The following is a 27,302-nucleotide window of genomic DNA, read 5'->3' as shown; positions in this document are numbered from 1 at the left end:
TCTGGATTTCCGTTGCCCTCTATAGGGGGGGTGCATGTTTTATCTGGAATAGCCCAATGATGTTCAAAGAATTAAAGAACTATTAAGAACGTGTCATCCTGGCCGCCAGCAATCCAACATGCCTAACAGTTATGGTATGGTTTGACGTTTTGAAAAGGACGAGAAAACACAGCCAAACCATTTGAACGAAAAAAAAAACCTGCTCCAACCAGCCGGCCTGAACCAGCCTTAACAGTTCACCGCTTTATTCTTCAAGAAGGCACATTACATAAATTGAATTAGCGGACTGCGATGAGGCTACATAGGGAGGCTTACTTACTGCCCTGCCTCATTTTATTTAAGCCGCAACTGTTCACACACGTTTATAATAGTACTGGCTCTGGCGCCTTTTCTTCCACAGCATGTTTCGATTCTAGCGATGATTCTACACAGTTAGCAATAGATACCAATTTATAGCCGGAATTTTCAACTAAATAATCAAGTAAAACACAATATTCATCCTTGTGTCAGGTATATCTGTGTCAAATATTAGGAATCCTCCATGGGATTGGGTAATTAAAGATTCGTAGATAATTCGTAGAGCTTTTGGTATTCTCTCTACATCACGGTATTTGTAGTAGTTACCGTCTTCTAGGGTCATTCCTGGGGGGAAAGAGAACCAACAAAATGTTATCAATAATTTTCTATTATATTAGCCTATATTTTGATTTTATAGCACAATGCAATACCGTAGAATTCCGTCTCCAATCGTATATTCCGTCACGGTATGATAAAGTATTATTAGCGTTTTTGTCGAATTAGACGAGATGCAGACACCCTCCAAAAACAACAACAACAACAACAATAAAAAAAACCACATTATAATAGATCGGTCTTTCAATAATACATGCTTGTATAGCCACCTGTATCAGTAGGCCTACTGCCTAATGCTTGTGTGGATTGTGTCTGCCTTTCGTCTCTTATGACAAAAAAATCATTTACGGGCATACTTATATTACTTGTGGATGGATTTCTTCGGTATTCCATCTATATATTATTTATATGTGACCGTCCACGTCGAAACGCTCGTAAAGTCGGCCCCTGGTCAATTTTGTTTTCTTCCGTGTTTAGAAAATATATATCATAAGCTTTATAATGATATATCATTTGACTTCAAACAATATCCAGAAGCGGAATTATGGCTTGTTAAACTTTGCTCCTTCAGTAAAAAGTACATTATTTTGGTGCTATACGTTATTTCTCTTTTTCCACATCGCTGGTATTACATATCAAATTGTCATAATTGGCGGTCACCTCAAATCATCCCCAAATCAACGAGGTTCAGGAATGTCCTCTCATTGTTGATTGCTAGTTAACCCACCACTTGAACAAGATTTGGCCAAAGCAAACAAAGACTATTTACTAACTCTATACATAAATATTTAAAGCTTATTATTCTCTTCAACAATAGGATTAAAGATTGGCGTTTGACTGACACTAAAATGAGAAACATGTATATACGTGTAGGGCAAACATTAGATAAATATGAATAGGCCTACAACCTTTGTGCACATTTTGCACTGTAACTCGAAATACAATTTGTCAACTTTACGACGAGCGATTTGAGATGGATGGTCACATATTTGTGTGCATTTAAAAAATAATGACATGAGCAGTATTATCTGGTATAATGATTTCGAATTTCATTATTTACTCGGAATTTTCAATCTTAAAAAGATTCCGCAATATTGCTTAATTCTTTATTTACAAAAGTTCTGGTGTACAAATCCAAAAGTATTTCGGTATAAAAGATGTTATAAACATACCTCAATGACGTTTCGTACTACATCAAATTGACTGATCAATTCTCCCACTCCTAGTCTCTTTCCTGCTGGAACTCGACGTTGGTGGCGTTTTGGAGTGGAGTAATTGGTCGTAATTGTGGGGTAGGAAGTGGTTGCCCTCGTCTCGGTTGAATGTGTTGGCCCCCTTTTTCCGGATCAAGATGGCTTCCTTAATGTGTCTTCGTTTTCTGTTTTGCTCTCTGTCTCGGATTTTTGCATCATCCCATCCTATGACATGGTTTTCCTCCGCTACGTGGTCTGTTATGGCCGATTTATTTACCTCTCCTGTGACCGAGGCTTTTCTCTGTGATCTTGTGAAAGCCTTATTTGAGGCTTTGTCAGCTTCGGTCTTGTGCTCTTTCAGACGTGTTCCGAATACTCTCGCGGTTTCCCCTACATAAGATTTTTCACAGTTCAAGGGCAACCAATTCCTACCCCACATTTACGACCAATTACTCCACTCCAGAACGCCACCAATGTCGAGTTCCAGCAGGAAACAGACTAGGAGTGGGAGAATTGATCAGTCAATTTGAGAAAGTACTACGATGTAGTACGAAACGTCATTGAGGTATGTTTATAACATCTTTTATACCGAAATAATTTTGGATTTGTACACCAGAACTTTTGTAAATAATGTATTATGGACAATCCTGATGAATTTATTTACGGATATTGCTTAATTCTGTTGTCTAAAAAGCGTGAAAATTATTTTAAACTCACCTGTTTTAGGCGGGAACTCATAAGTCGGGCTAACCAATCGGAATCCTCTCTTCTGTGCTTCATTAATAACAGTCTTAGTCAATTGAACTGGCAAATAATACTCAGGTTGTATTCCTAGCTCCTGAAGCCGTACTTCTGCACTGACTAACGATTCCCGTACCCAATTAGCAGGAAGTTTTGAAAAATGGTCGTTCGGATATGACCCATCCTCACGTATTCCGATATTAAATTTGGTTTTCCATTGTTTTACGTCTTCTGGAAACAGTTCAGCGTAGTCACCATAAATGAATAGCGTCACAGGGAGATGCTGTCGATACGCCGATATTGTGTTGACGACTTTTCGGGCTCTTTTGGCGTTCATGCCAACAGCAAAAGCAAGGGCGATTTTGGTGGTTTTTCCACAGTTGTCGTACACGCCGCCTGGAATTCCTGGAGATTTCAATGGCACCTGTAGAAAAGATAACATAATGCGTGATTTAGCATTGTATATCAATGGGCATTTTCAAGTTTATGATTTTAGTTTTGAAGTTGATCACATGTTGTTTCAAGTTGCTTTCGATTGCTCTATCCTTTGTTAACTTGGTATCTGTTAAATTGGTATCTAGGCCTATTGCTAATACTGTGTAGAATCATCGCTAGAATCGAAACATGCTGTGAGAGCCAGTACTATTATAAAAGTGTGTGAACAGTTGAGGCTTAATCAAAAAGAGGCAGGGCAGTGAATAAGCCTACCCTAGCCCCATTGAATTGATATATGGTTTTTTTTTTTCGTTCAAAGGGGTTAGCTGTTCTCGAGGCTTTGCTCTTTTTCTCGTTCTTTTCAACAGAAGAAATCGGCATTGCCGATATGGAAAAAGTACCCTCACAAAACGTCAAACCATATCATAACTGTTAGGCATGTTATATGGCTGGCGGCCCAAGATGGCACATTCATATTAGTATTTTGAACATCATTATCAGTAATGGAAGAGTGCGAGTTTTTTCTGTATATGTTAAGTATGAGTATATTTAGTGAAATGTCGTAAATATTCAATAAGTCACATGCCGCCGTGAACATGTCCATGTGTACCGTCTAATCTTTCACCTGTTTTAACCAGTCAATAGTATCAAGCCCTATTGGTTGGTTAAAGCAGATGAAAGATTTGAATGACGAATATATATGACCTGCGATTTTGATTTTTATCGGTGGTCATTCTGCTACAGTTTTTTAAGGCACTGTCCGCATAATGATTTTTACATGCTTTTAATAAAATAAGTTCCGTATCGTCTTACCCTAACTGGGTGCATCTGAACAAAATCGGCGTAATTGCGACTCTCTCCTTGCCAATCCAGCATATTCTGGCCGTGCTCTTTAAGTTGAACATTGGCAAGTTGATGTTTTTCTTCTACTGTCCATCCTTCCACAGGTTGGGCATGATGGAATTCACCGTAATATCTGCAGATAAATTAAGACAGCAGTTACGTAGCTATACGGTACTAGATAACGGTGATTGGTATCAAGATGGTAAAGTACCATTCACACGAAAATCTGCATATCCTGGTTAGAGATACAATGCTTATCAGGAAGGGCATTCCAGTGATTCCATCGAAAAGGGGAGAAGAAATTATCTTGTGTGGTTGACGAAGATCTGGGAAATTTCGCAGCAAGATTACGTGATTTACACCTAATGCTAAATTTGCAAACAAATATATACAAACAATCTATAAATGCCCATATATAATTGGCGATCATTATTAACAAATTCCACACATCATCACCATGACCAAGACTAGTTTGGAAGTCATTTCCGTGTTGTATAACTAATGTCTGAAAATTATTATAAAACTCCATAATAATGGTATATCGCCCACGACCGGTCGACCGACCGTGTTAACGATTATGTCCCCACCCGGCCGATCCTGATATGTCCATCTGGTTTTCATGATCAAATTCAGTACTCGCTATAATAGGTTTTCTCTGGGAGCTCCGGTTTCTTATAGCTTCTAAAATTTGACATTATTATTGTAAAAGCCTCGTTGATTGGAACTGACAGTCCATATTTCACCTCATGGAAATATTCTTACCATTGAACCCATTCAATATTTGTATACCAACACCACCCTCAAAGTCTATTTATGAGGAGACTACTAAAATATTTGCGAACAAACCCAGCTATAAAATATATTGAATATTAGCTTTTAAGAGGATTTGTGGGTTTAGAATATTCTGAACAGAGAAGATGTACCTTCTCTGCTGTTATTTTTTGAGTAACGAATCTTACTTATCGATCCACCCAAATGTTCCGTCTGCAAGCATCTTCTTCAATATGTCATATTCTGCGCCCTCGACATCTAATTTTAAAATGACGTAATCTTCTTTGGTTGTGTGATTCTGTATCCACAAAGACAGATCTACAACTGGTATTGTCGGTCTTACGTTCAGTAGACGTTTACCACCTGATAAAAGAAGATGTTCATTTTTTTCATTGGTATATCATATTATTTGCAACTAGTAGTACCTTGTGTTTTATTATTATTGGTTGGTCATAGGGAAGTAAAATATTATTACTTTTGATTGGTCATAGGGAAGTAAAATGCCAAAGTAAAAACACAGGAACAAGGCAACCTGACGAGATGGCCGTTTGGTATCCGGACCAAACTCGTCATTCAAAATTTAGGCATAATGAGCCATGCCCCTGATATGATATACATGCCAAGATCTTCCCAAGAACATGTCAAGAATGTGCCATATTTTTGCTAGCAATGGGCTTGAATTGTCGTGAATTTGGGAGTTTTTGATGGCAGGCCTGTTTGATGGGTTGTTCACGCTCACACATGAATATTCATGTCTTTGCACGCTTTTTGTGTCATGCGTTTAGTCAGGGCCTTGACATGTTCAGGGCATGTTCATGGGCAACTCATGGGCATGAATTGCGGTCAATGTCAAAATTCTCCTCTACTTCCAGCTACTTCCATGCCCATAAATTCCATATTCATGGATAACTCCGATGGCATGAATCGTGGTCAATGTCAAATTTTCTCTCCATGAATTCCTTATTCGAAGGCGTCAAGTACATTATTCATGGGTTCAACAATTCACCTCCTAAATTTCTATGAAGTGAGTATTGCATGAGTTGTGGTTAACATGGTTAAAGGTTGATACTTCGCTACGAGATTTATTACCGCCGATTTGGTTGAAAAATGAAGTGAAACATGCTCAATTCTGCTCAGGCAGTGGAACCTAATGCATTATTTATGACTCGTGGACTGGATTAAGATGAATTGTGCTTTTTAAATTATAATTCCAGAACAGAAGGGTAAATATTTTCAAAATTGAAAAATTATTGGGTAGTAGCTATCACGCAATAACATACCATAGTCCGTTCAGTTTCGGTATGGCATTAAATTCAGTACTCAAAAATTAAATTTTCTGACGAGATTACATGGTGTATTGCCGCGAACAAACCTGTGTCAGTGTTTTGAGCTTCATCTTGTGATACAAACAGGGTTCCGCCTCCCCACTGCATATCTTTCCCGTTATTTTTGGCACGGGTTGGCGACCACGCTGCTTCCGTGAAAGCCGTCATACTACCTGATAAAATAACAACGCATTGTAGTATTATCACATACATTTAGTGTCATACACAGCAGGAGACAAAAATCTGTGATCGGTTGAAATTAATTCCGTGAAAAAATCCGTGAAAAATGTATAATACAACACAGACAAAAACATTCCGTGAAAAATGTATAATACAACACAGATTTTTCACAGAAAAATGTCTCCTACAGTCTGTTCCAAAAATTGTTGCAATCAAAAATGGCTGTCTAAGTTTTAGTACCGTATTTGTTATTAACATCAGCATGATCAGGGTATAGCCAAACATTATTCAGCTTTGCAAAACGTCTTATTTCATAGTATAATGATGACGTTAGTGAGATATGTTATTGCAACTGTCCAATAGGGGTACCTGCAGGGAATATGGGACCATTAAAGACGTTTAGCTTATTTGCATGAAAACTAAAGAAGATATGCCCACAAGAGATTGTTATGATGAACAACCTGTCCTTTAAGATTAATAAAACAGGCAATGTTACCTTGTTTTTATGTTTGTTTGGACGCTATGACGTCAAAATGACGTCATCGTCAAGTGTCCCATATTACCTGCATGTGCAGGTAATATGGGACACTATGTATCTCTATGGTGAAAATCAAAAGTTCAGAAAATCACTCTTTTGTTCTAAAAACATTTTTGTTACATGATTTTGAATGTTAAATGCAAATTTCTACAAGAAAATTCAATTTTCTAAATAGTTTTGCTTTTCGCATTGACAATGCCCACAATTTCCTATGTGTCCCATATTACCTGCACCCATTCAGTTGAAAATCAGAGAAAATAATCATTTATAAAAGGAAAGTGCCACTTGTCAGTGGAATTTTACCTGCTGATAAGCTTAACCCATCACCTAAAGATCATAAAAAATGACAAATGCCCCCTCAGTACCAGAGTTTTTGAATCATAAAATGTGACGTCATTGATTTTATATCAGGCCAAAAAAACGACATAATTTTTTGGGCAATTTCACTCTTTTTGGCATTGATTTCCAAGAGTTTGATACACAGACTCCAAAACTGCATTTCTAGAAGCACAATTGATGTCTCTAAACACTTAACAAATCAACTTAAAGTGTTTACCTTCTCTAAGCTACTTTTTGGTAATATGAAAACAGGTGTCCCATATTACCTGCTGTCCCATATTACCTGCAGCTACCCTACAAAATATTAAATACGGCAATGTTTTGCTTGGTGTCTATGCTGCAAATAATAATAAAGCAGAAATCGTCGAGAAAAAAAACACATACAGGGTGTCCCTAAAAGAACTGTATAGTCGGGAACTGATTTTTCTGGGTACTTTAACGCATAAACCAAACATAACATAATAACTGATGATGTTGAGGAACATTATCAGCTATCACATATTTTGTTAATTTTGACAATTGACCGCTCCGTTTTTGAAATAAAAGAATTTTATGAAACTCCCTCATTTTCAAGCAAGCCTTTCCACGGAGTGAGTCCATATCTAATCTATCAATGACAACATAGGCATCAAATCCAATGTGTAACGCTTTTTATTTCGACTGCTCAGTGACAGGAGTGGGTACTGTGGATAAGTGCAATAGCTGTTTGTGAATATTTGGCATTTTACACGTAGTATATTGTACTCATCTACACATGGTAGCTACACATGGCAGCTATTGACCCACTTCTTGCACTGATCAGTCGATTTTAACAAGTTCTAAAGAAAATCGAAATTGGCCTCACAAGATTTCACAACATTAAAAAAGGGGTGCGATGGAAGTAAGTTTCTAAAATTTCTAGGCCGGTCCCATACCGTGAGTTTTTCTTATAGGTTCTTGCTCTTTTTTTTGCATATTATTGAGCACAATATTGTTTAACCCCCTGGACACTACTAGTCATCTAACAGCGTTTCTGATTGGTTGATAGCTTAGACTTGGACGACTTCATTAATTATAAACTAACAAAGTCTTGTAATGTTGTGATATCCCTTCGACATTATTAGACTTTGTTGAAGTCGGGTATGGTTTATGAATTTTCTTACCGTCTTTTGCAGCCACACCGACCGGACAATGCAGATGGTGATTTGGGAACGGATTAAAATAGGGCGCCAAGCGAGAATCTATTTCGAAAGAATGAATAATAAAATCTCTGCCACCTGGGTATGTTTCTCGGAATAACTCCACCGTTGATGCTATATTGCCTCCACAATCCAGTAAGATTTTCCGTTGTCCGTCTCCAGAATTAAGGGGAAATTTGCTGAAACTTAATAAACATAATTAACTTAAGAATTATAATAGAATGCATTAAAACTTCAGGCGGGAAAAGAACAGCAGATTATGATTCGACAACGACCCGTCTCAATGGCTTCATTATCTATTACCCCGTTTACATTGTGCGAAAGTCGTAATCGAATTCACTAAAGTCGTAATCGACTTAATTCGTATCATACGTGTAAACAGGTACAGTCGTAATTAATCGTAATTCAAAAGTCGTAATTCCAATGATGACTTGTATCATCATTCATTTCAAGTGAATTCGAATAAGTCGTCATTAATTACGACTTTTGCGGAATTCTTCTCGGTTTTTTTCAGCAATGTTGCAATACTTGTGTGCAGGGTGTATACATTTATGTGAAATAAACATGTGATAACAACGGATGGCGCTATATTTCTAAATTGTATATGCTATGATGTTCATGAAAACAACCGGTTCTCAGTCGCATACTAAATGATTGCTGCTGATTGGATGATATAGGATTTTAAGCCACCTACAGGAAACAAATTTGGCTATAACTACGAAGAAAATTGTATGCAAGATGCCTTATCACTAAAGTAAACAAATTACACAGCCATTATGGTCTCCTAGCGTTTGTCAGGGATATTTGTCTCATAGCCCTGCTTTTATGAACACCAATTATTATTTAATAATATTATATTACACAGGTTTATACACACATTGGTGGGTTATTACAGGAGTCAATAAACATTCAATTAACTATAGATAATGGACTTAGTGTTGTGCAATGTAGTAATATTAAACTTTATCCGAAGTTAATTGCCTGCTGCATAGTTTTCTATACAGATGACATGCCTAATTACAAAATAAATATTCAGTCTACTGACCATGAACTGCCTAGTTTTGATTAACCAATCAGTTATGTGTCTTGTCAGCATGAGATGGCTATAAGCAAATTGCAAACATGTTTATAAAAAAAAGGCTAAACAATTCCTACACTGAACAGTCTCATTGCCGGATTTAAGGGCTATAGTCATTGTCATGTGGGGCAGGATTAGATAAAAGCATACAAACTAGGGTATGAGATATTAGGAATTAGGGTTGGTGGGCTACAATAGCTATTCAAGACATAGGATGGATATGTAAGGGATAAACTGTGCATGAGATGTGGGGGAAAATGGCATTATTTCACTGCCGTGAAAAAAAAAACCGACCGCCAAAGAACATCTGGGTTAATGCATATAACTATTAGAATACGAACAAGCACCATGAGTGAAGTGAATACCCTTTCTATCTTGCTTATGCGGTTCTTTCTTTATGAAGTACATACACCAATTTTGGGCCAGGTGTTTAAAGTTATGAAAGATTTATGCAGTACTACTTCATAGAATAAACATTTACTGTTTTACAATAGCGTGGTACTGCCGTAATGTTAAGTACAAACTAGACATGATACTCGTACATAACACAAAATGTTCAAAGACTGTCGGTCCGGTACTATGCTGCTGAATGGATGGTATAGGATGTGCGAGTGATGCATTTCTATTGGTCGCTATGCGGTGAAATGATTTGGAGAATGATGCATACAATATCAATAAAACTCACTATTCATCGATTTCTTCTTCGTTACTCATACCACCATCAATGTCATCATTGTGTTCCATTTTGTCATCTTCTTTTTCCTTTTTGTGCAATTCTTCCCAGCGCTTCTTTAAATTAGTCCGTGTCACCAATTTTGGACTTGGCTTGCGTGTCGGTGTCGGCTCTCCGTAATCTAAATTAGTTCTTGTAACCAATTTTGAATTTGTTTTGTGGGTCACATTTGGTTCTTCGTAACCTTTGCCTCTTTGCACTTCAGGTAGCTTTTGGCCCGCGGCTGTCTTGTCAATGCTGTATGTATATAAATTTGAAGAATAAAGATATTTACAGCCCGCACGTGGAATGCACTCCCGCCTCATACTCCAGGAACTATGAAACGGGTCAGTTTCAAAAAGGTCAACAGCTATTTAAGCGCCAACCCGTCAGCTTAATGCATAGCTATGCATTAATTTGTCTTGACATTTAAACAACCACGTAATTATGATGGTGATACCGTATATGCAAAATAATTAATTTACATTTAAAATCAACATCAATAACATCAATAAAACATTGTATATTTGCTATTTGAGCTTGAGATCCAAGAGGCTATACCACAACTATGCAGTACATATACTGTTCACGGAACAAGTGGTCGGCTATTAGAATAACAATAACATGAACAAGCATATTAAGGAATCAAATTGCAACATATGAACATTATTTTTTGGTGGGACATGAGTGCACATCAGACATATCGAATTGCATTTTGAATACGAGGAATGTTCTTTTTATATCATGTAATTTTGAAAAGCCGACGATTATTCAAAAATTTTGACCTTGATACCCATTTTTTCACAAAAAGACGTACAATTTTTCAGGTTTTTGGGGAACATCTATATCTTCAATATGAAAAGTCAACATTTTCAATTGATCGCCGGCTTCTCATCCCAGCTACACACACTTAACTTAAGTCTTAAGGAATGGGATATTAACGTTTAGCGACGTTTTCACGTATTTTTTTGTGGGACTTGAGAGTACACCAGACCTATCGAATTGCATTCTGAATACGAGGAATGTCCTTCTGATATCAAATAATTTTGATTTTTTGTGACCGACGCCTTAAGATAATTGAATGCAATTTATATATAAATATAAATAAATATATATATATGAAGTAGACCTATGTATGACAAATAATGACACTCTAGGGATAATATCATTTTTGAATAGGAATATGATGACAAGTATATCATGATGATATTGAAGATTGAACACTTGGCACAATGCTGAGGCACAATTACGATATGTGATGCTTGGTAACATCTGTTGCAGCCAATTAGGAAAATAAGACTCACTTTTCCTCGAATCATTATTTCCGTATTTCATATAATCAACATCTTTCAAAATTCTGCTGTTGTTTGGTTTCTTTCAGTTTCCAAAGGAAGTATCGATAGTAACACACTATGTATGTGGTATTCACCCGAGAAGCGCGAGGCTATACCGAAACTATGGACTAACTCTCCACAGAACAACATCTATGTCAAACGATTATTATTATTTGGAGTCATTCGTTCATTCGAATTATAACAATTCGTCGGCCGTATAGCTCGATGGTATCACATAGGCCTATACTGATGTATTTGCAAAATACGCATTTCGAGAAAATCGAATTTGAAAATTTATCGATTTTCAAATGCTGCATAATCTTGATTAAAACATTATTGTCGATTAAAACCTGGATAAAAATAATGCAAATAAACTATATTTTCATTGTAATTCACTTATCACTATTAGTGCATAACTTATCCTGCAAAAACTCAATATTAAATAAAATACGTCAATATGTGAAAAGGACTAATGGCAGTTTCGCCGTTCAAATGACAAATACGTCGTGCAAATACGTCACTATGTGAAACAGTTGCACAAATACGTCACTATGTGAAAAGGACAAAACAGCAATTTTACCGTGCAATGACAAAGCCGCGCAAATACGTCGCTCAAATACGTCACTATGTGAAACGGTAAATTCTTCAAATTGCAGATACGACATATTGGGCTGGCGCAGTGGGCTTGAGCAGTATATAGGTGATCGGCAAATATATACGTCGTTATGTGGTACCAGAGTGGTGATACAGACATGTCAAGGTTTTACAAATACGACATAATTAAATTAATTAATAACTTACTAATTAAGCTACTATGAGGCATGGGTGTTGTGAATATAATTACCGTAAACGTTCGCCTAATGGCGCTTTTGGATTCTTAGAAATGTGAGAGCGCCATCCTTGTAAAATCTCAACAGCATTAAGGATACGTGTATGTTAAATTGAGCAACCTGGAGTCCTGGACATATTAGAGAGCTTGCGAAATGACGTTACTTTAACTTTAACTTTAACGTCTAGAGGATTATAGAGGATTATGTATTCAAAACCACCTTGGTTTTGAATACATAATCCTCTATAATCGTGATGATAATGTTTTGATCGTGGTTCATTACTTAAGCGCGTGATCCCGTTGACATAGTAACATTACGTGACTTCGATACCGGGCTTCGATACTGAAAAGTTGTTGAGTGCACATAATATGGAAAGCCATTGGGGTATTGTGTGCCTTCCAAAGCGCCTTATAACATGTTCTCATTGTGTTGTGGAATCCTAGCCAGTATTCAATGATAGCTATAGAGGCCTTGCGTTTATCGATTGGCTCCAAACAAAGGATTTGAACTGGTTTCTTACCCGTAATCATGGCGCAGTGCAGTCCATTCAATCAAATGTTGTCATCAACCTATTTGATCGTAGTGCATTTTGTTATGTGTGTGAGACGAACTGTCGCGGTAGATGCAATCGTGCTTTTGTTGAATGCATTTGAGTAGTCCGCCATATTTACGGGATGATACGTCATATGCACAGCCTCTATTCAGTTGGTCGTTGTATGATTTTGTTCATTCACTCATTCAAATTTTATTTATATCATTTGAAGACTGAGCCTATTATGATACATCCTCCGTGGAACAGTTTCAAACAAATATAGCTAGGGATTGTTGGGGCAGAGGTTATCTTTTGAATCCTCTTAGAGGGCTATCATTTTTTTCGGAAGGGGGGGGGTCCCAAATTTACAAAAAGTCTGCGTCAATAAAATTGCGCACCCCCTATTTTGGCAACAAAAATTTTATGATCCCAAACCCCAAAATTGTATTGAAATCAGTCTTTTTGAATAAAATAACGCACTTTCTGTGGTCATCGTGTGACTCCCTACATTTTGGTCATAAATCATTTTATGACCCCCTCCTATTATTCTTTCCAAGACTTTATGACCCCCGTATATTTGGGACCCCCCCCCCTTTCGAATAAAATGATATACCTCTTATAACCACTGATGCATAGGCAATCAGCGCGAATTAAAAGACTTGTCGCACGCGACAGTTCGTCTCACACACATAACAAATGCCTATACAATCAAATAGGTTCATTACAACATTTGATTGAATGGATTGAGTTACTCTAAAATGCATGAAACGATAAAAACAAAGAATCATGAAAAAAGACACATACAAGATAAAATTATAAAATTATATAAACAATGTTAAAGATAAAATCAAGAAAATAGAGAATAAAATTTCCTCAAATCAGAAAAAAACACATTGACAGACATCATAATCTGTCAGAAATTACTGCATGAGATTCGAACCATCAATCTTCTCCACAAGTTCTCTTTATCCTCGCACTATAGTCTAATGCTCTGCTCACTGGGCCACAACGTATCAGGTGAATGATTACCGCATTATCATGAACAAGTTTGTTCGATCTTGTTCATAATTGTATTTGTCGATAGGTTTCACCCTTTAACTACACGTACCCTTAACGATCAGTGATAATAGTCGGCTTTTACAGGGATGGCGCTCTCTCATTTCCATGAACTCCATAGCGCCATTAGGCGAACGTTTACGGTATAGTTATATAGAGTAGAACATAAAAACTAATTTTCTCAAAAATGTTAAAAATGTCGAATACGTGAGTATGTGATACGGCCGACGAATTATTGTGAATGGATACACTTTACTAACAATACTAATGACGGTTGTAGGCATATGATTTTCGAAGATGGATATGATGAAAATGGTTGGTTTGATGATGTTGTTGCAGTGACAACAAGACTCACTATTCGTCGATTCCTTCTTCGTAATTTATATCATCAACAGTTTCAAAATTCTGTGGTTGTTTTTCTCTTAGTTCTGTTTCCTCAACGCGAAGCTCTTCCAATCTTCTTTTTAAACTAGTTCTTGTTACAAGCTTAGGACTTGGGTCGCGTGTAACTTGTGGTTCCATATATCCGTCATCATCTTTAGACAATGGTAGTCTTGACCCGACTCTTTGTGTTTCATGTAGTCCCTTGTCCAAAGCAGCTGTATTGCTACACGAATAGAAAATAGTGTTATGATAATTAATTTCAGTGGTAAGATTCTGGACCGGTAATCCAGCGACCGGGGTTCAATCCCCACTGAGTCCTGATTTTTCTCTCTCAATATTTTCATATGTCAGTTTGCCCGAGCACCAAACACGTCATTTAAATAATAATGTCTCGGGCTTGCATTGTTTATTTCCAATCCTTGCATAATTAATTTGTGTCTCGCATTGTCTTACGCCCTGCTATAGGGTGAAGCATATAGGCCGTCTTCATTATAATAATTTCAGTTATTTTGTTTTGGTATTTTCCCAATTTGTAAAATATTTACACATTTTGGTAATTTTTGGGTCATTTCAAATTTTCTATGATATGTTAGCTAAAGCAAATACAGATTTGGTACATCAGAAACGGTTAAAAACGAAAGTTTAGTAAGCATGATATTGTAGCTTTGGATAATCTCCATAAAAACGTTTTTAAGATGTGGTTGTCCAACTGCTTACTCAGGATAAATACTTTGTTCCTATTTGAGCTCCCTGGCATGTCTTGAGACTTCAAAACAAAATAAAACATGTTTTACATAAAAGAAAATATCGCAGGGTTCAACAGACACACAAATGTTTGTGAAATTTTGTCAAAACAATGTTTAAGGGTAATTCGTATTACGTTCTTATTTTATAAGATGAACAATATGTTAATAACCTTGTGTATATACTTACAAAATACAAAACCTGTGTACGACTTTACTTGATTGTAACTTATGAACCAGTTAATACAACTTGAACCAACAAGTCAACACCCTATGAGAGAAGGGTCAATATGAAGGCTATTCTGACCATTTATCGGTTTTGTTGTGCAAAAGACACGATGCCCAGTAAAACTGTACTATTTGCAAGCATTCATATGAAAAGGATTGACTACAAAATCGATTCTCTTATAAATGCATCTACGAACAATTTCCACCTCGATACACCCGAGCACACAAAATTTCCAAGCACAGCGAGTCTAGACTCTACACAGACTGTGTTTTACTACACGGTTGAGTGCATAGCATAATAACAGATGTGTGAGATCTAGTGGAAAATAGAAATCTGTGATTGTTTTTTGTCAAAACCTCAGATGTTCCCTTCATCCAATCAGATTTTTGTAGCAAACATGAAGAACCTCATCCACAAAAGTGTGAAGGGGTTTGAGCAAATCATCGATATACATAGTTATATACAAACAAGTAAAACCTGTAAATGTGTGTCTCAAACCCCATTAGCTCAGTTAGTAAAACGCCGGACTTTGGTGCAATTTCATGTTTTCAAAAGCGCTCAATAGTAAGCACATATTCTAACTATCGAGTTTTTACGGTCAGCACAATTTTTGACCAAAATGTCGGTTTTAAAAGTCAAAACCTCAAATGCTCCTTACAATATTTTTCAAATTTTGTGTCAATAAATGGAAGAGCACACTTATATTTTAATGGGCAATGAAAAGGACATTCCTCGTATTCAGAATGCAATTTGATGTGCGTGATGTGCTCTCATATTCCACAAGAAATACTGTCCGACCCATAACATATATGATGCGATCAAGCAAAATCAGTCGGAACTTGGATATACAGGGTGATTTAAAATGAACTGTACCCAACTTCAAAAATTAAAATTAAATACTTACCGACATTTAAATAACTGGTGTTTGTAAGTGGTAACAGGATGGTATGTTTCATGTTGCTGATGAAAAAATCGTGTCTTTACCTCTAATGGTTTTGAAGAAAAGTACATTCATAGAAAACCCACCAAAAACGATGTTGCAAACGGATGAGTATTTTATTCAAACTATCTATTCCACAGCATTTTGCTCACTCAATTGCCCTCAAACACTTTCAGTTCAACATAAATTGCGCGTGTTTATTTTAAAATGAAAATAAGATGAATTGATAAATAAATACAATTAAAATTAAATACTTACCGACATTAAAATAACTTTATATTGCTGTAATAAGCTGTAAGCTGTAATAGGGTAGTAGGCTATGTTTCCTATTATTGGTGAAAAAATCAGGTCTCAATGTTGCACCAGCACCATTTCTATTTGAATTCAAATTTCCCTCTACAATATAATTTCAAGTCAACGGGTCCTTTGTTCTACATGTATTATTTAACATGTGATATTTGCAAACCTGACATAAATTGAATATCAATATTATTGATTTAATAATGCGAAATAACATTAATTTGTCTTGGTTTTGCTGTACATGTACGTAGTCATGGTGGTTGCATTTTGTTACTGTGGTAGAGAACACGGATGAACTTCCGTGTGTTGGTCTAAAAATGGGACGATAACTTAAAAATGCAATATCTTCTGACTAAAACCACTTATTATCAAAATTCAAAATTTCTACTACAGAACACTTATCACTGCTTTCTATGATAGTCTTTTGATATGTACAATCTCCGCAAATATATAAAAAAAGTTGAGTGAAGTTGGGTACAGTTCATTTTACAAAATATTATTTCCCTTTGTTTCCTGCTGTTTCGGAAACTCTTTAGTTTCTCATATCTTTGAAACTGGTTGTTCAATTTCAATGGGGTTTTCTGCAAAATGTAGCTTTGTAAATGTTTTCTTACTATCCTATAAACTGATATTTCCGAGTTCCGACTGAATTTGCTTGATCGCATCACATATTCGATATTTTTAAAACGCCATACTACAATATCAGAGTGAAACTTCCGCGCCAGACAAGAAAAAAGTAGAACACGTAGGAGGAAGCATAAAACCTTGGAAGAGTTTATCACGAAGCTATATAAACATCTCAAAAAAAGTAACTAACCCCCATTAAATAATGGTCATTATTCAAACAGGGGCTATTGTATTACAAATCTGTAAAATGCGTTGGAAGTAGAATTTATTTCTGCGCATTTTGACACCTCATTTGATACGACCGCCCAGAAAACAATAAAACACCGGTCAATTTAATGTAGTGAGGTCCAGATTTGAATGTTGCACTTACATACAAATTTTTACAATACAAAACACTCAGATATCATTACACAGATTTACTTCCATCACACTGAATGCAAAATCAATAGAATTTACTGCAACTTTCAAATCTTGGGCTACATTGATTTAAATGTACGCTGTGACGTCAATATTTAGTCAATTGCTACAAATCAGGTGTCAAAATGTGCAAAAATAAATTCTGCTTCCAACGTATTTTACAGATTTGTAATACAATAGCACGTTTTTTAATAATGGTCATTATTTAAGGGGGTTAGTTACTTTTTTTGAGATGTTTATATACATTTTCTCAACTAAATTGAATAAGGGCTGGAACGACATGTTATAATTTTAGTATATGTAAAGTGTCATGGTCACATACTCATTATTTAAGAAATAAAGGGTAATTCATTATCCTTTGCACGCAAATAATGTGTCCGAGGCAGTAAAAACGTAAATAATGGGTGAGGCGCAGCCGAACGTATTATTTAAACGTTTTTACTACCGAGGAAACATTATTTGCGTGTAAAGGATAATGCTGCACCCTTTATTTCTATTCTATTACCAGAAAATAGCGCGATTTAAAGAGAAAATATAATTTTTTGGCACAATTATTTTAAGTTGTTTACTTCAAGGTGGAGCGCGTACGCGTAAGTGACAGCGCGTATTGCGGAAATATTGCACGCGTAACCAAGCGTAATTATGCTGTGCGTAGAATGTTTTAAGGCACTTGACCCATTATTGCAGAATAATGGGCTCTCACATGACGTGTTTTAACAAATCACAGAGCGTGATTTTGAATAATGGGTCGTGGAGGTAATAGAATTAAGAAATATAGGGTAATGCTTTATCCTTTACACCCAAATAATGTGTCCGAGGCAGTAAAAACGTAAATAATGAGTGAGGCGCAGCCGAACCCATTATTTAAACGTTTTTACTGCCGAGGACACATTATTTGCGTGTAAAGGATAATGCTGCACCCTTTATTTCTATTCTATTACCAGAAAATAGTGCGATTTAAAGAGAACATATCATTTTTTGGCACAAATATTTTAAGTTGTTTACTTCAAGGTGGAGCGAGTACGCGTAAGTGACACCGAGTATCGCGGAAATATTGCACGCGTAACCAAGCGTAATGCTGTGCGTAGAATGTGTTACCGCGCTTGACCCATTATTGCAGAATAATGGGCTCTCACGTGACGCGTTTCAACAAATCACAGTGCGCGATTTTGAATAATGGGTCGTGGAGGTAATAGAATATATATTGTTATGCCTGTATTGAATTAAGATGTCGCCGAGAATAGTATTAATGTTCTGAAACCACTTTCTTTTCAGTAAGATTCTGGTAAAACTCGACTCTGAGGTAACGGGGGTGCGAACACGAATTTGAAACTAGAGGTTTTTGGCAAGAGATTTGACAAAAAAAAAAGTGTAAGAAAGGTGATTATGATTGGAGTAAAAATGGATAACAAATGTAAAAGTTGACACATTTAAACTGTAATTAGTAACTAGAGCGGTTCTCGGCTTTCACGGTTCTCGGGTTTGGCGGTTATTAGCTGATGTTGGTGTTAGATGGAGAGTGGTAGTGTTTGGAAAACGTGTGTGGTTGTAGCTGGTTGTATACTGTTTCTGTTCAGAACCTTGTGTGTTTGGACGAGTCGATGGGTCGGGCATTTGGTAATATTGGGAAATTAGACTGTTTGGTTTTAAACATGGAGAGATGACATAGTTGGAAATTGCTATGAAAGTGTTTACAAAAACATTTAAAGAAGAGTTAAATATTAAAATGGATACAACAATAACATAATATAATTGTAGATTGTTTTTCGAGTTTCGGCAATTATTGATATTGACTTATGCTATGGTTTTATTACAAGGTGTAAAAACAGAACTGATACAGTAGACCTAGGAAGAAAAACATAATTTTAAGGTGTTTTACGCTTTTCGGATTATGTTGATAACTGAACAGGCCTTTCAGGAAGTAATACAACATATGAGCATGGACTGTTAACATGGTTAAAGAATATATGAAAATAAGTGTAAACTTTTTTAATTACCCCAATGCAGTGCATGTCTCAAAAATTCTATTACTATGTGGAATTGTCATAGGTTTTTTACACTTTGAAATCATGAAAAAATAGAAATATGAATGGAATTTTGAAATTTTGACAACTATTTTGATACTTGGCTAGTCTTCAGTTGGGCATGTTAGGAGAAATAATATAGAAATATTTCATCATACATTAAAACAACAGCATGGTGTATGTTTTTAATGGTTCTTCAAAATCATCATGGACGATAGTGGAATATTTGAGTTAAAGTTTATCTGTACCGTAATGATTGCCTGTGTTAATATTGTTGGTGACAAAATGATGAATTGAACATTTGACAATACAAAAATGTCAGTGATTGCCGTCATATATATGTGTTCCTCAGTCCTTTAATAGAAATATGAGGAGCTCAATTATTTGTTCTCCTGGAATTATTCAGGAGCTCAACTTTTGAGCACCTAAAATTGCACCCCAGGGTGAAATTTCAAACTTGCTCAAATTGTGTTAAATACCATTCCAATGTATTCCTCTAGACTCCCTCAAGCATTCAGAAATTGTATAGTTTGACCTATCTAGGACGTACCATTCTTGAGTCATAACCAAAAGGTCAAATGTCACGTTTTTGTCTCTATGGGGATCCAAAAATAAATCAAAGTGCTCTGATTATGTCTAAATAGATAAGTTTGATGCACCAATTGAGCCAATTATGAGCCCCCCCCGGGGTAAAATTTCCGAACGGCTGGCCAAAAATCGCTTGCCCCCCCCACATCATGAGCGCATAGCGCGAAGTCCTTAGGCCGTGTAAAATTAATGTTTTGGTTCTCGTCTCCTCCCTCCTCAATTTCTGGGATTTGTCAGATTTTTTATATTTTTTATATTTTTCAATTTTTTTAGACTTTGGAATGATTTATGAAATGTTCATACATACAAATAAGTTTATTAGAGAACAAGCATCACTTCCAAGTCTTTTTGTGGTACTCTAGGGGTTTATCCTCAGAATCTCACATTTGAAAAAAAAAAGGCCTCGTCGTTTCCTCAAGCACTGTTGGAGAAGACCGAAAACTACTGACAATGCTAATTTTACATTGAAAAAAAAACAAAACACCTCCCTCCTCATCAATTCATGAAAATCCTCTGGACGAGAATCAAAACATTAATTTTATACGGCCTTACGGCCGGGGTCCAGCTCTGGGGTTCTAGATGCTCTCTGGTGCAATCTGGGTCCTTATTTGGAGCCTCCGTTTCACAAAATTTATGACCAATATTTCAAGAAATATATCCAGAAATGTTCAAAATCTTCATTGTGAAAATGTGTCTCAGTAAATTTTTGTTTCAAAATGGCAATATTACTTAGTTCACCACGTAAACTTGTATGGCTCAAAATTCGGACCGCTCGCCATTAAGTTTACTGATTTCTATGTTTTGAAATTTGTTGATGTTTTAATGATCCTTGATTCCCGGTCGATTATTTTAGCTGTGTCACGTCATGTGCATGACGCCGCGCTGGTAGGTACCAGCCAAACTTCAGAAAAAAAAACATGATCGCCGATAACGATGTGATATGGGACTTACATAGGATTACACAGAGATATTTCTTGCCAAAATTTGACCATTTCTAGGCAAGTTGGCCCTACTTTGTCTGCGCTATATGAAAAAGGACAGTCTTAAGTAAGTAAATGTACAATGATTTTGATGTTTTGGGAGACTGGGAGGGATCAGAACCAAAAGATGATGGAGCCTATTCTTGACTGTGTAATATTCCTTCACCACATTCGTACAGTAAGAGGCTTATACGATGGACAGATCTAGTATCAGTTTGTGAATGAGGACATCGTATAAGTTCCTTGTACTAAATATGACTATCTGAGACGAAAATTGCGTAATGGGTAATGAGTTTTTATTTTTTGCCAATACTTGTTGCAAACTTTACAGGTAGCTTTGGTTTAACTGCCTTAATCCCGTCAGAGTCGTATTGCCAATTGTACGTATCGATCAACTCTTGTTTCCATTTCAAAAGAGTTGCCTTTGAAACAGACCTAGTAGACGACGCATCTGGAGCCGAATTCATGAATCGGTTCCAGACACAGAATGTTTATTTCCATGCAAGCAATCCAGAATTTCCCTCCAGTTTTACCAAATTTCCCTCCAGTATGACATATATTTCCCATACCGGTATGTATTTCTTTAATTTGTTGGTCAAAAACCAAAAATTTCCCTGCAATGAGCTTCCCGTATTACCCACTTTTTCCTGCCATGACAGAATCAGTGAATATGACATGATAAAACTACAGGCTTTTACAAAATCAAATCATGAAAATTAATAAATTTAAGCTTATAATAACAACCGGTTAACAACTCATGAACCAAGTTATACGTTTACAGTTATTTATAAATGATGACAGGCAACAAGTACTGGCAAAAGCTTACAAACTAATCGTGCTATATCCCCTGTTTGAGTCCTGCAGCCATTAATTCCCCGTACGAGTTCATTTATAATTCTTTTTGGTGCGGATAAATCTCCCGATATTCATGTATTGCTCCCAAATAAACACACACGCTGTCACTGGCATCAGCAAAATTGTTATACCGACGTGCTCCATAACCCGTTTTGTGATTGGTTGCACAGACGATTTTACTAAATCATAAGCCAATCAATGAATGCGACGGCCTAAAATATTGGCTAAGCCAATCAGCGTGCTCGATACATAACAAACAACCACGTTGGGTTTAAATGGCCTACGATACGCGATCGAGGGGATTTCCCGTACTCGTGTAAATCGATGGGTGATCTCCCGGTGTACGTGTGAGCAATTGATGGTTCGTTTGAATGTAAATGTTTTATTTCTTTTCTCTTGGTTTCTTTCTGTCTATTCTTTTCTTTTCTTTCTTTTATGTTTCTTGCATTTCTCTTTATTATTTTTGTTTTATTCTTCTTTCTTCTACGCGAATCATCAACTTCAAATTTGAGTCTATAAATGCATGTTTTATATTTTTACTAGTATTAAATGGTTCTCGCCCGGGGTTCTCTTAATTTATTTACTATTTTGTTTACTTCTAATTAACATATGAATGAAAAGTTAGTTAACTTACGGGGGTGATCCAGAGATGAAACAAAAATTCGTTTGCTAATACTTGATAAAAAAAGTTAATTATTACGTTTCTGTACTGATTTTGAAATCTGGATGAGCTTCATAGTAAAAAAAGAAGATTACAATTTAGCGATTTTACCGGGCGATTTTATTATCAAACATATAACTAAAATTTGCCGACAAGCGGGCCGACAAGTCACAATAAATCAGAGAAGAAAAGGCCTATTGTTAGACAATTATGAACATTTATTAAAATAAAACGTGAAATTTGCACAGCGAAAATGTTCATACCTTAACTTGAAAGACTTAAAATATATCCTTGTTTCGAAGTTTTCGTCTCAGTGATGGGCAATCCTAGTTAATATTCTTTACCAAACTTGAATAATGTCCTATAACATAATTCAAAACATTGCAAGCAGAGAACGATGCCTGGAACGAAAAAGTTTACCATTACAAAATCAGATACATGTTCGGGACATGAGAGGGTGCATGTCACTATGCTAATAGGCTGTAATGTAAACTTACGTCATGCAGCTTGTGAAGGTGGACACGCCGCTAATTGGTCAAACTTTCGCTATGCAACAGGCTATTGACTGGTCAGAATTGTGCCGTCAGATGTGTTTACCAATTATCAAGTCTGTCGGCGGCGTGGAGATATGCACAATAAATTAGTATAAAACCCAAGCGACTCTAGAGCGAGCCAATGAAATCCAGCGACACTTTTATACTTTGGAATTGATCAACATTGATTGGTTCAATGCTAGTCTGACCTCCGTATAATCTAGTGACCTAGTCTCAATGTTACCGGGTATGTAGACAAAATGACAGATCTAGCCAGATTTATCTTGGCTCTAGCGCCCATATCAGAGCTCAAAACATCATGAGTACGGCAAACATAGGCTTTTATCTAACACACGCGTCGCGTCACGTCACGTCACGTCGCGTCACGTCGCGTCACGTCACGTCACGTCGCGTCACGTTGAAATGTTATCAAAAGTTCATAATAAATTATTAACTCCACAATTACCCTTATCTCCCTACGTGATAAATAGTCCGTGAAATAGTCCATGGAATTCCAGCTTTTCATCAATGCCGCAAAGCACAGCAAAGCTTCAATGAATAAAATAATCGGGATTGCTGGAACTACTTTTAAACCACAGCCCGTATCCTAGTTTAGTGTAGCCTCTTTTGCAGGCGGTGCGTTTTCGCTTTTCTCAAACTATGAGTGTGACAAAAACACGAGTAGCCTGCGACGGAGGCTACGTACAGTGCGCACACCACTAAATAATGCTCCCACTGAAACACACGTGAAAATGGCCTATCAAAACAAAATAAGCTACCTCATTCGCGTGTTTCAGACTTATAAAACACGTTAGCCCTTTTTGCAGAATCTGTGAGGTATATGATGCGGTATTATTTGGTCTTCTTTGATGGCGGTGTAAATAGCTGGTCATATAATTCGCAGTAGGGGATATTTGCTCTCGTCTCGGTTGTCTTTTTCTTCCTTTTTTCTTTTTTCTACAAATGTTGCCAAATGCTTTCTTTCACCCGCATTTCTTTCTTCTGGCAACATTTCAAATCGCTATAACATCCACATACTAAGTTGGATTTTAACCAAACTTGGTCAGAATGACCACTGACCACTCCATTTATGGTTTGTACCCCAATTTGACCTTTGACCTTGATTATATAGTTGAAAATGTGATTTTTTCACACAAAAATACTAAGGCTTCTAGACGATTAAGCCGATTTCCACCAAAATATTTTAGAAGAATCCCCTACTCATGCTTCATATAGGATGTACACAAATAAGGGGTCAAAGGTCATTTTTCTTCTTTCTGGCAACATTTCAAAATGAGTCTAGCACCCGTATACTACATCGGATTTTGACCAGGCTTGGTCACAATAATCACTGACCACCCCCATTAATGTTGTGTGACCATGACCCTAATTTGACCTTTAACCTACTCATCGTGGTTTAAAGCTGGTAGGACCTACATTTGTATAGGCCAAGTAAATATTTTGCCATAGAAAAAAGTCATTTTTTAAATAAATGATCGTGTCTGGAAATTCATGGAAGGTAAAATCGCGAATCTGTTTGCCCTTTTACGTGCATTTCGATGGGGCTTATTTGGTGGTGTGCGGCCGTCAGCAATCGCCACGCCGATAACCATTTCACTGTGGGCCTGGGATAATGACGGGTTCGATGCGGAAACACCCCGGGAAAAACTAAACGAAATCGTGAACTGAATCCGTATGACTTGTTTGTAACTTTTAAGAAGATATCAACGTGACGTGACGTGACGTGACGCGACGCGTGTGTTAGACAAAAGCCCAAACATACACCCATATGTTAAATACCCACCCACTGCAACGCCTTTTAGTGTAGGATAGGTAGGGATAAAAGAGTTGCCGATGTACATAATTAGCAACCAGTATTGGGTGACCGGAAAGCTGTTCAATGCCTTTGCTGTTTTTTTGGGTGTTTTGGTTTTTAATTAATTTCTGTTTCTACATCTCTGGTACGATTCAAATACAATAGGTGTCATCATTAGCACACACTTTACATATCCTGAAAGTGTCACTGACCAAAAATACTTCGTTTGTCTGCTCTTTTGTATACAAGAAACACATGGGGCATCTGTTGGTGTGTTGTTACCCAAACACACAATAAAAGACATCATCGAATGGAATTTATTTTGAAATATATTTTAGATTAGATGGATGAGTTTTGATGAGTCTCAATCGATTGCAATAAGAATTTTGCGCTTGGATAAATTGGTCATTGATTGACGGTCGTGTAATTGCTTTCCTGTGAATATTACGTTGCATTAACCATCGTCCTATTAACCCCCAAAAAGATGTTTTTATTGGCGCATTAAAACCCTCAAATATCAAGCGCTAGACTTGAGCTAATCTGAAGTTCATCCTGTGCGCGTAAGTCCATCTCTTGGTATCCTGACAAAACTACTTAAAAAAGTAATATTGTATTCAAACTTCACTTATAGAATAGTGATTTTGTAGAATTTGGCAGTTCGCAATTTGTAAAGGTCGTGCTTACATTTATGACGTCATGTTGAGAATGTTTGTACTTATTACACACATAGCTTTACATAAGTATCAACGAAAAAATTATTAGGATGGGGAAAGGGTGGTATAATTATAAATTTATAGAGGTTGGTAACTTGATATACAGCTCCTCCCAGTAAAGCATGTAAAAGAAAAATACGCCAGTAAACCATGAGGTATATAGCTATGGATTGCTGAATCATTATACTTTGCTTTTAATATTGAACTGAGTTGCTAGTCTAAATGATTAAAGGTGGGTAACCTGATTGACAGCATACTTTACCCCCATCAAAATGCAGATTTTGGTATCAGCTCATATTTTTCTCATTAACATAATTGAAATTAGGCGTTCCAATTTCTGAAAAAACATCAAAAACTGTTGAATAAGTCTTAGTTGTGGTATACCAAGTTTGAGACTAATTCAAAAGTTTATATCTTCGGAGATACACCGATTTGGAACTCCTAACTTCAATATGTTAATGAAAAAAATAGGATCTCTCACTTGATATCAATTTATTACATGAATATCATAAAATACAAACACTGTACATTTTATTATCATGATTATCACGCTGTATAAATGTCAGTAAATCCATAAGGAATTAGTTCCATTTCCAGGAAACATTTACGTGTTCTTTGCGCATGCATAATAATATTAAAAGGGACGACATTTTATGTTATACGTCAATTTTAAAGAATTCCATTTTCAAATATATCAGGTCACCTTCCTTTAATTACAGCAGTCGGAGTTGTGTTTACTTATAAGTCGACGGGGAAGTGAAATATAATATATATGGATGCATCACTGATTAACGAAGCTAGCATCATTTATTCAGTAACAATATAATGACCACTTTCATTCTTGATAAATCCTTTACCTCATTCATTCACTCGATTTTTTCAAGACATCATATCATAGTTTAGAGGCGAACTTCGTGATCCAAGGCCTCACCTTACCCCCTCCTAATACTTTTTTCCACCAAAAAAAATGTGATTTTTAAACCACCGGAAACCTCCAGCTGCATAATGTTTGCGTGGAAAATATTTCTTGCAAATTCATTCACTTAGCAAAAATATCGTTAAATATATGTTTTGTTATAACGAAATAACACGTCTATGATAGGCCTATTGAATCATGTATATTTACTCGCCAACGCAAAAGCAGAATCAACTGATATTTTAGTAATAAGGGTTTTCCTTGATTTAAACTGAAAAATTCCACTGAAAGAGTATACTAGAAAAACGAAATACTTCAATAAGAAAATATAGCAAAGACGCCTGGTCAATAGTGAAATAAATTTGTATGTACAAGTGAGACACTTGGCAAAGTCCACGAGGCACTTATTATAACTGAGCAAAGTCCAGTTTATACTCTTGATAAATCAATAATAGCATCCACATAAAATACATCACATGTATGCAATATTTACCTATTGGGTTGTCCATGTTGTTCTTTCGATCGCTGTAATTGTTGTTCGTTTCCAGTTTTTAATTGCACATGTCCATTTCTTTCATTAATTCGTACATATGAATCTGAATAATCTGCTGAGAGTCTTTTATCTGCAACCAACATATTGGTACCTGCTCCACTTAATACAAATAGTGTAATTCCAAATGATGTACCGAGAAGAAAAATAAAAATTGTCCTGCGTGAAATCATCCTCACTGGCTGCCCTTGTTTCTAACATATGTTGTAAATGTAGATATTTGAAACGTTCGGTCAGTTGTGTCTATTCCATTACGAGTACATGTATATACAATTTGTGATAGTAATCTGCGCGGATATACTTCTCAC

The 27,302-nt window shown here is 36.4% G+C and overlaps 1 protein-coding gene across 1 annotated transcript; it reads right to left on the bottom strand.

Moving 5' to 3' along the window:
• Positions 1–61: 61 nt before the first annotated feature.
• LOC140138105 (uncharacterized) lies at positions 62–27,080 on the bottom strand. The gene is given in 10 exon segments (XM_072160000.1): positions 62–484; positions 487–642; positions 2,544–2,991; positions 3,816–3,978; positions 4,805–4,979; positions 5,989–6,114; positions 8,141–8,361; positions 9,940–10,224; positions 14,074–14,325; positions 26,938–27,080. Coding segments are annotated over 10 exon segments (2,091 nt in total). The 3' UTR covers positions 62–362.
• Between the last annotated feature and the right edge of the window lie 222 nt (positions 27,081–27,302).

Source organism: Amphiura filiformis, chromosome 2, assembly GCF_039555335.1.
Source record: "Amphiura filiformis chromosome 2, Afil_fr2py, whole genome shotgun sequence".
NCBI lineage: Eukaryota > Metazoa > Echinodermata > Ophiuroidea > Amphilepidida > Amphiuridae > Amphiura > Amphiura filiformis.
The sequence above is the reverse complement of the archived record's forward strand: the minus strand, read 5'-3'. Positions and strand labels throughout refer to the sequence as shown.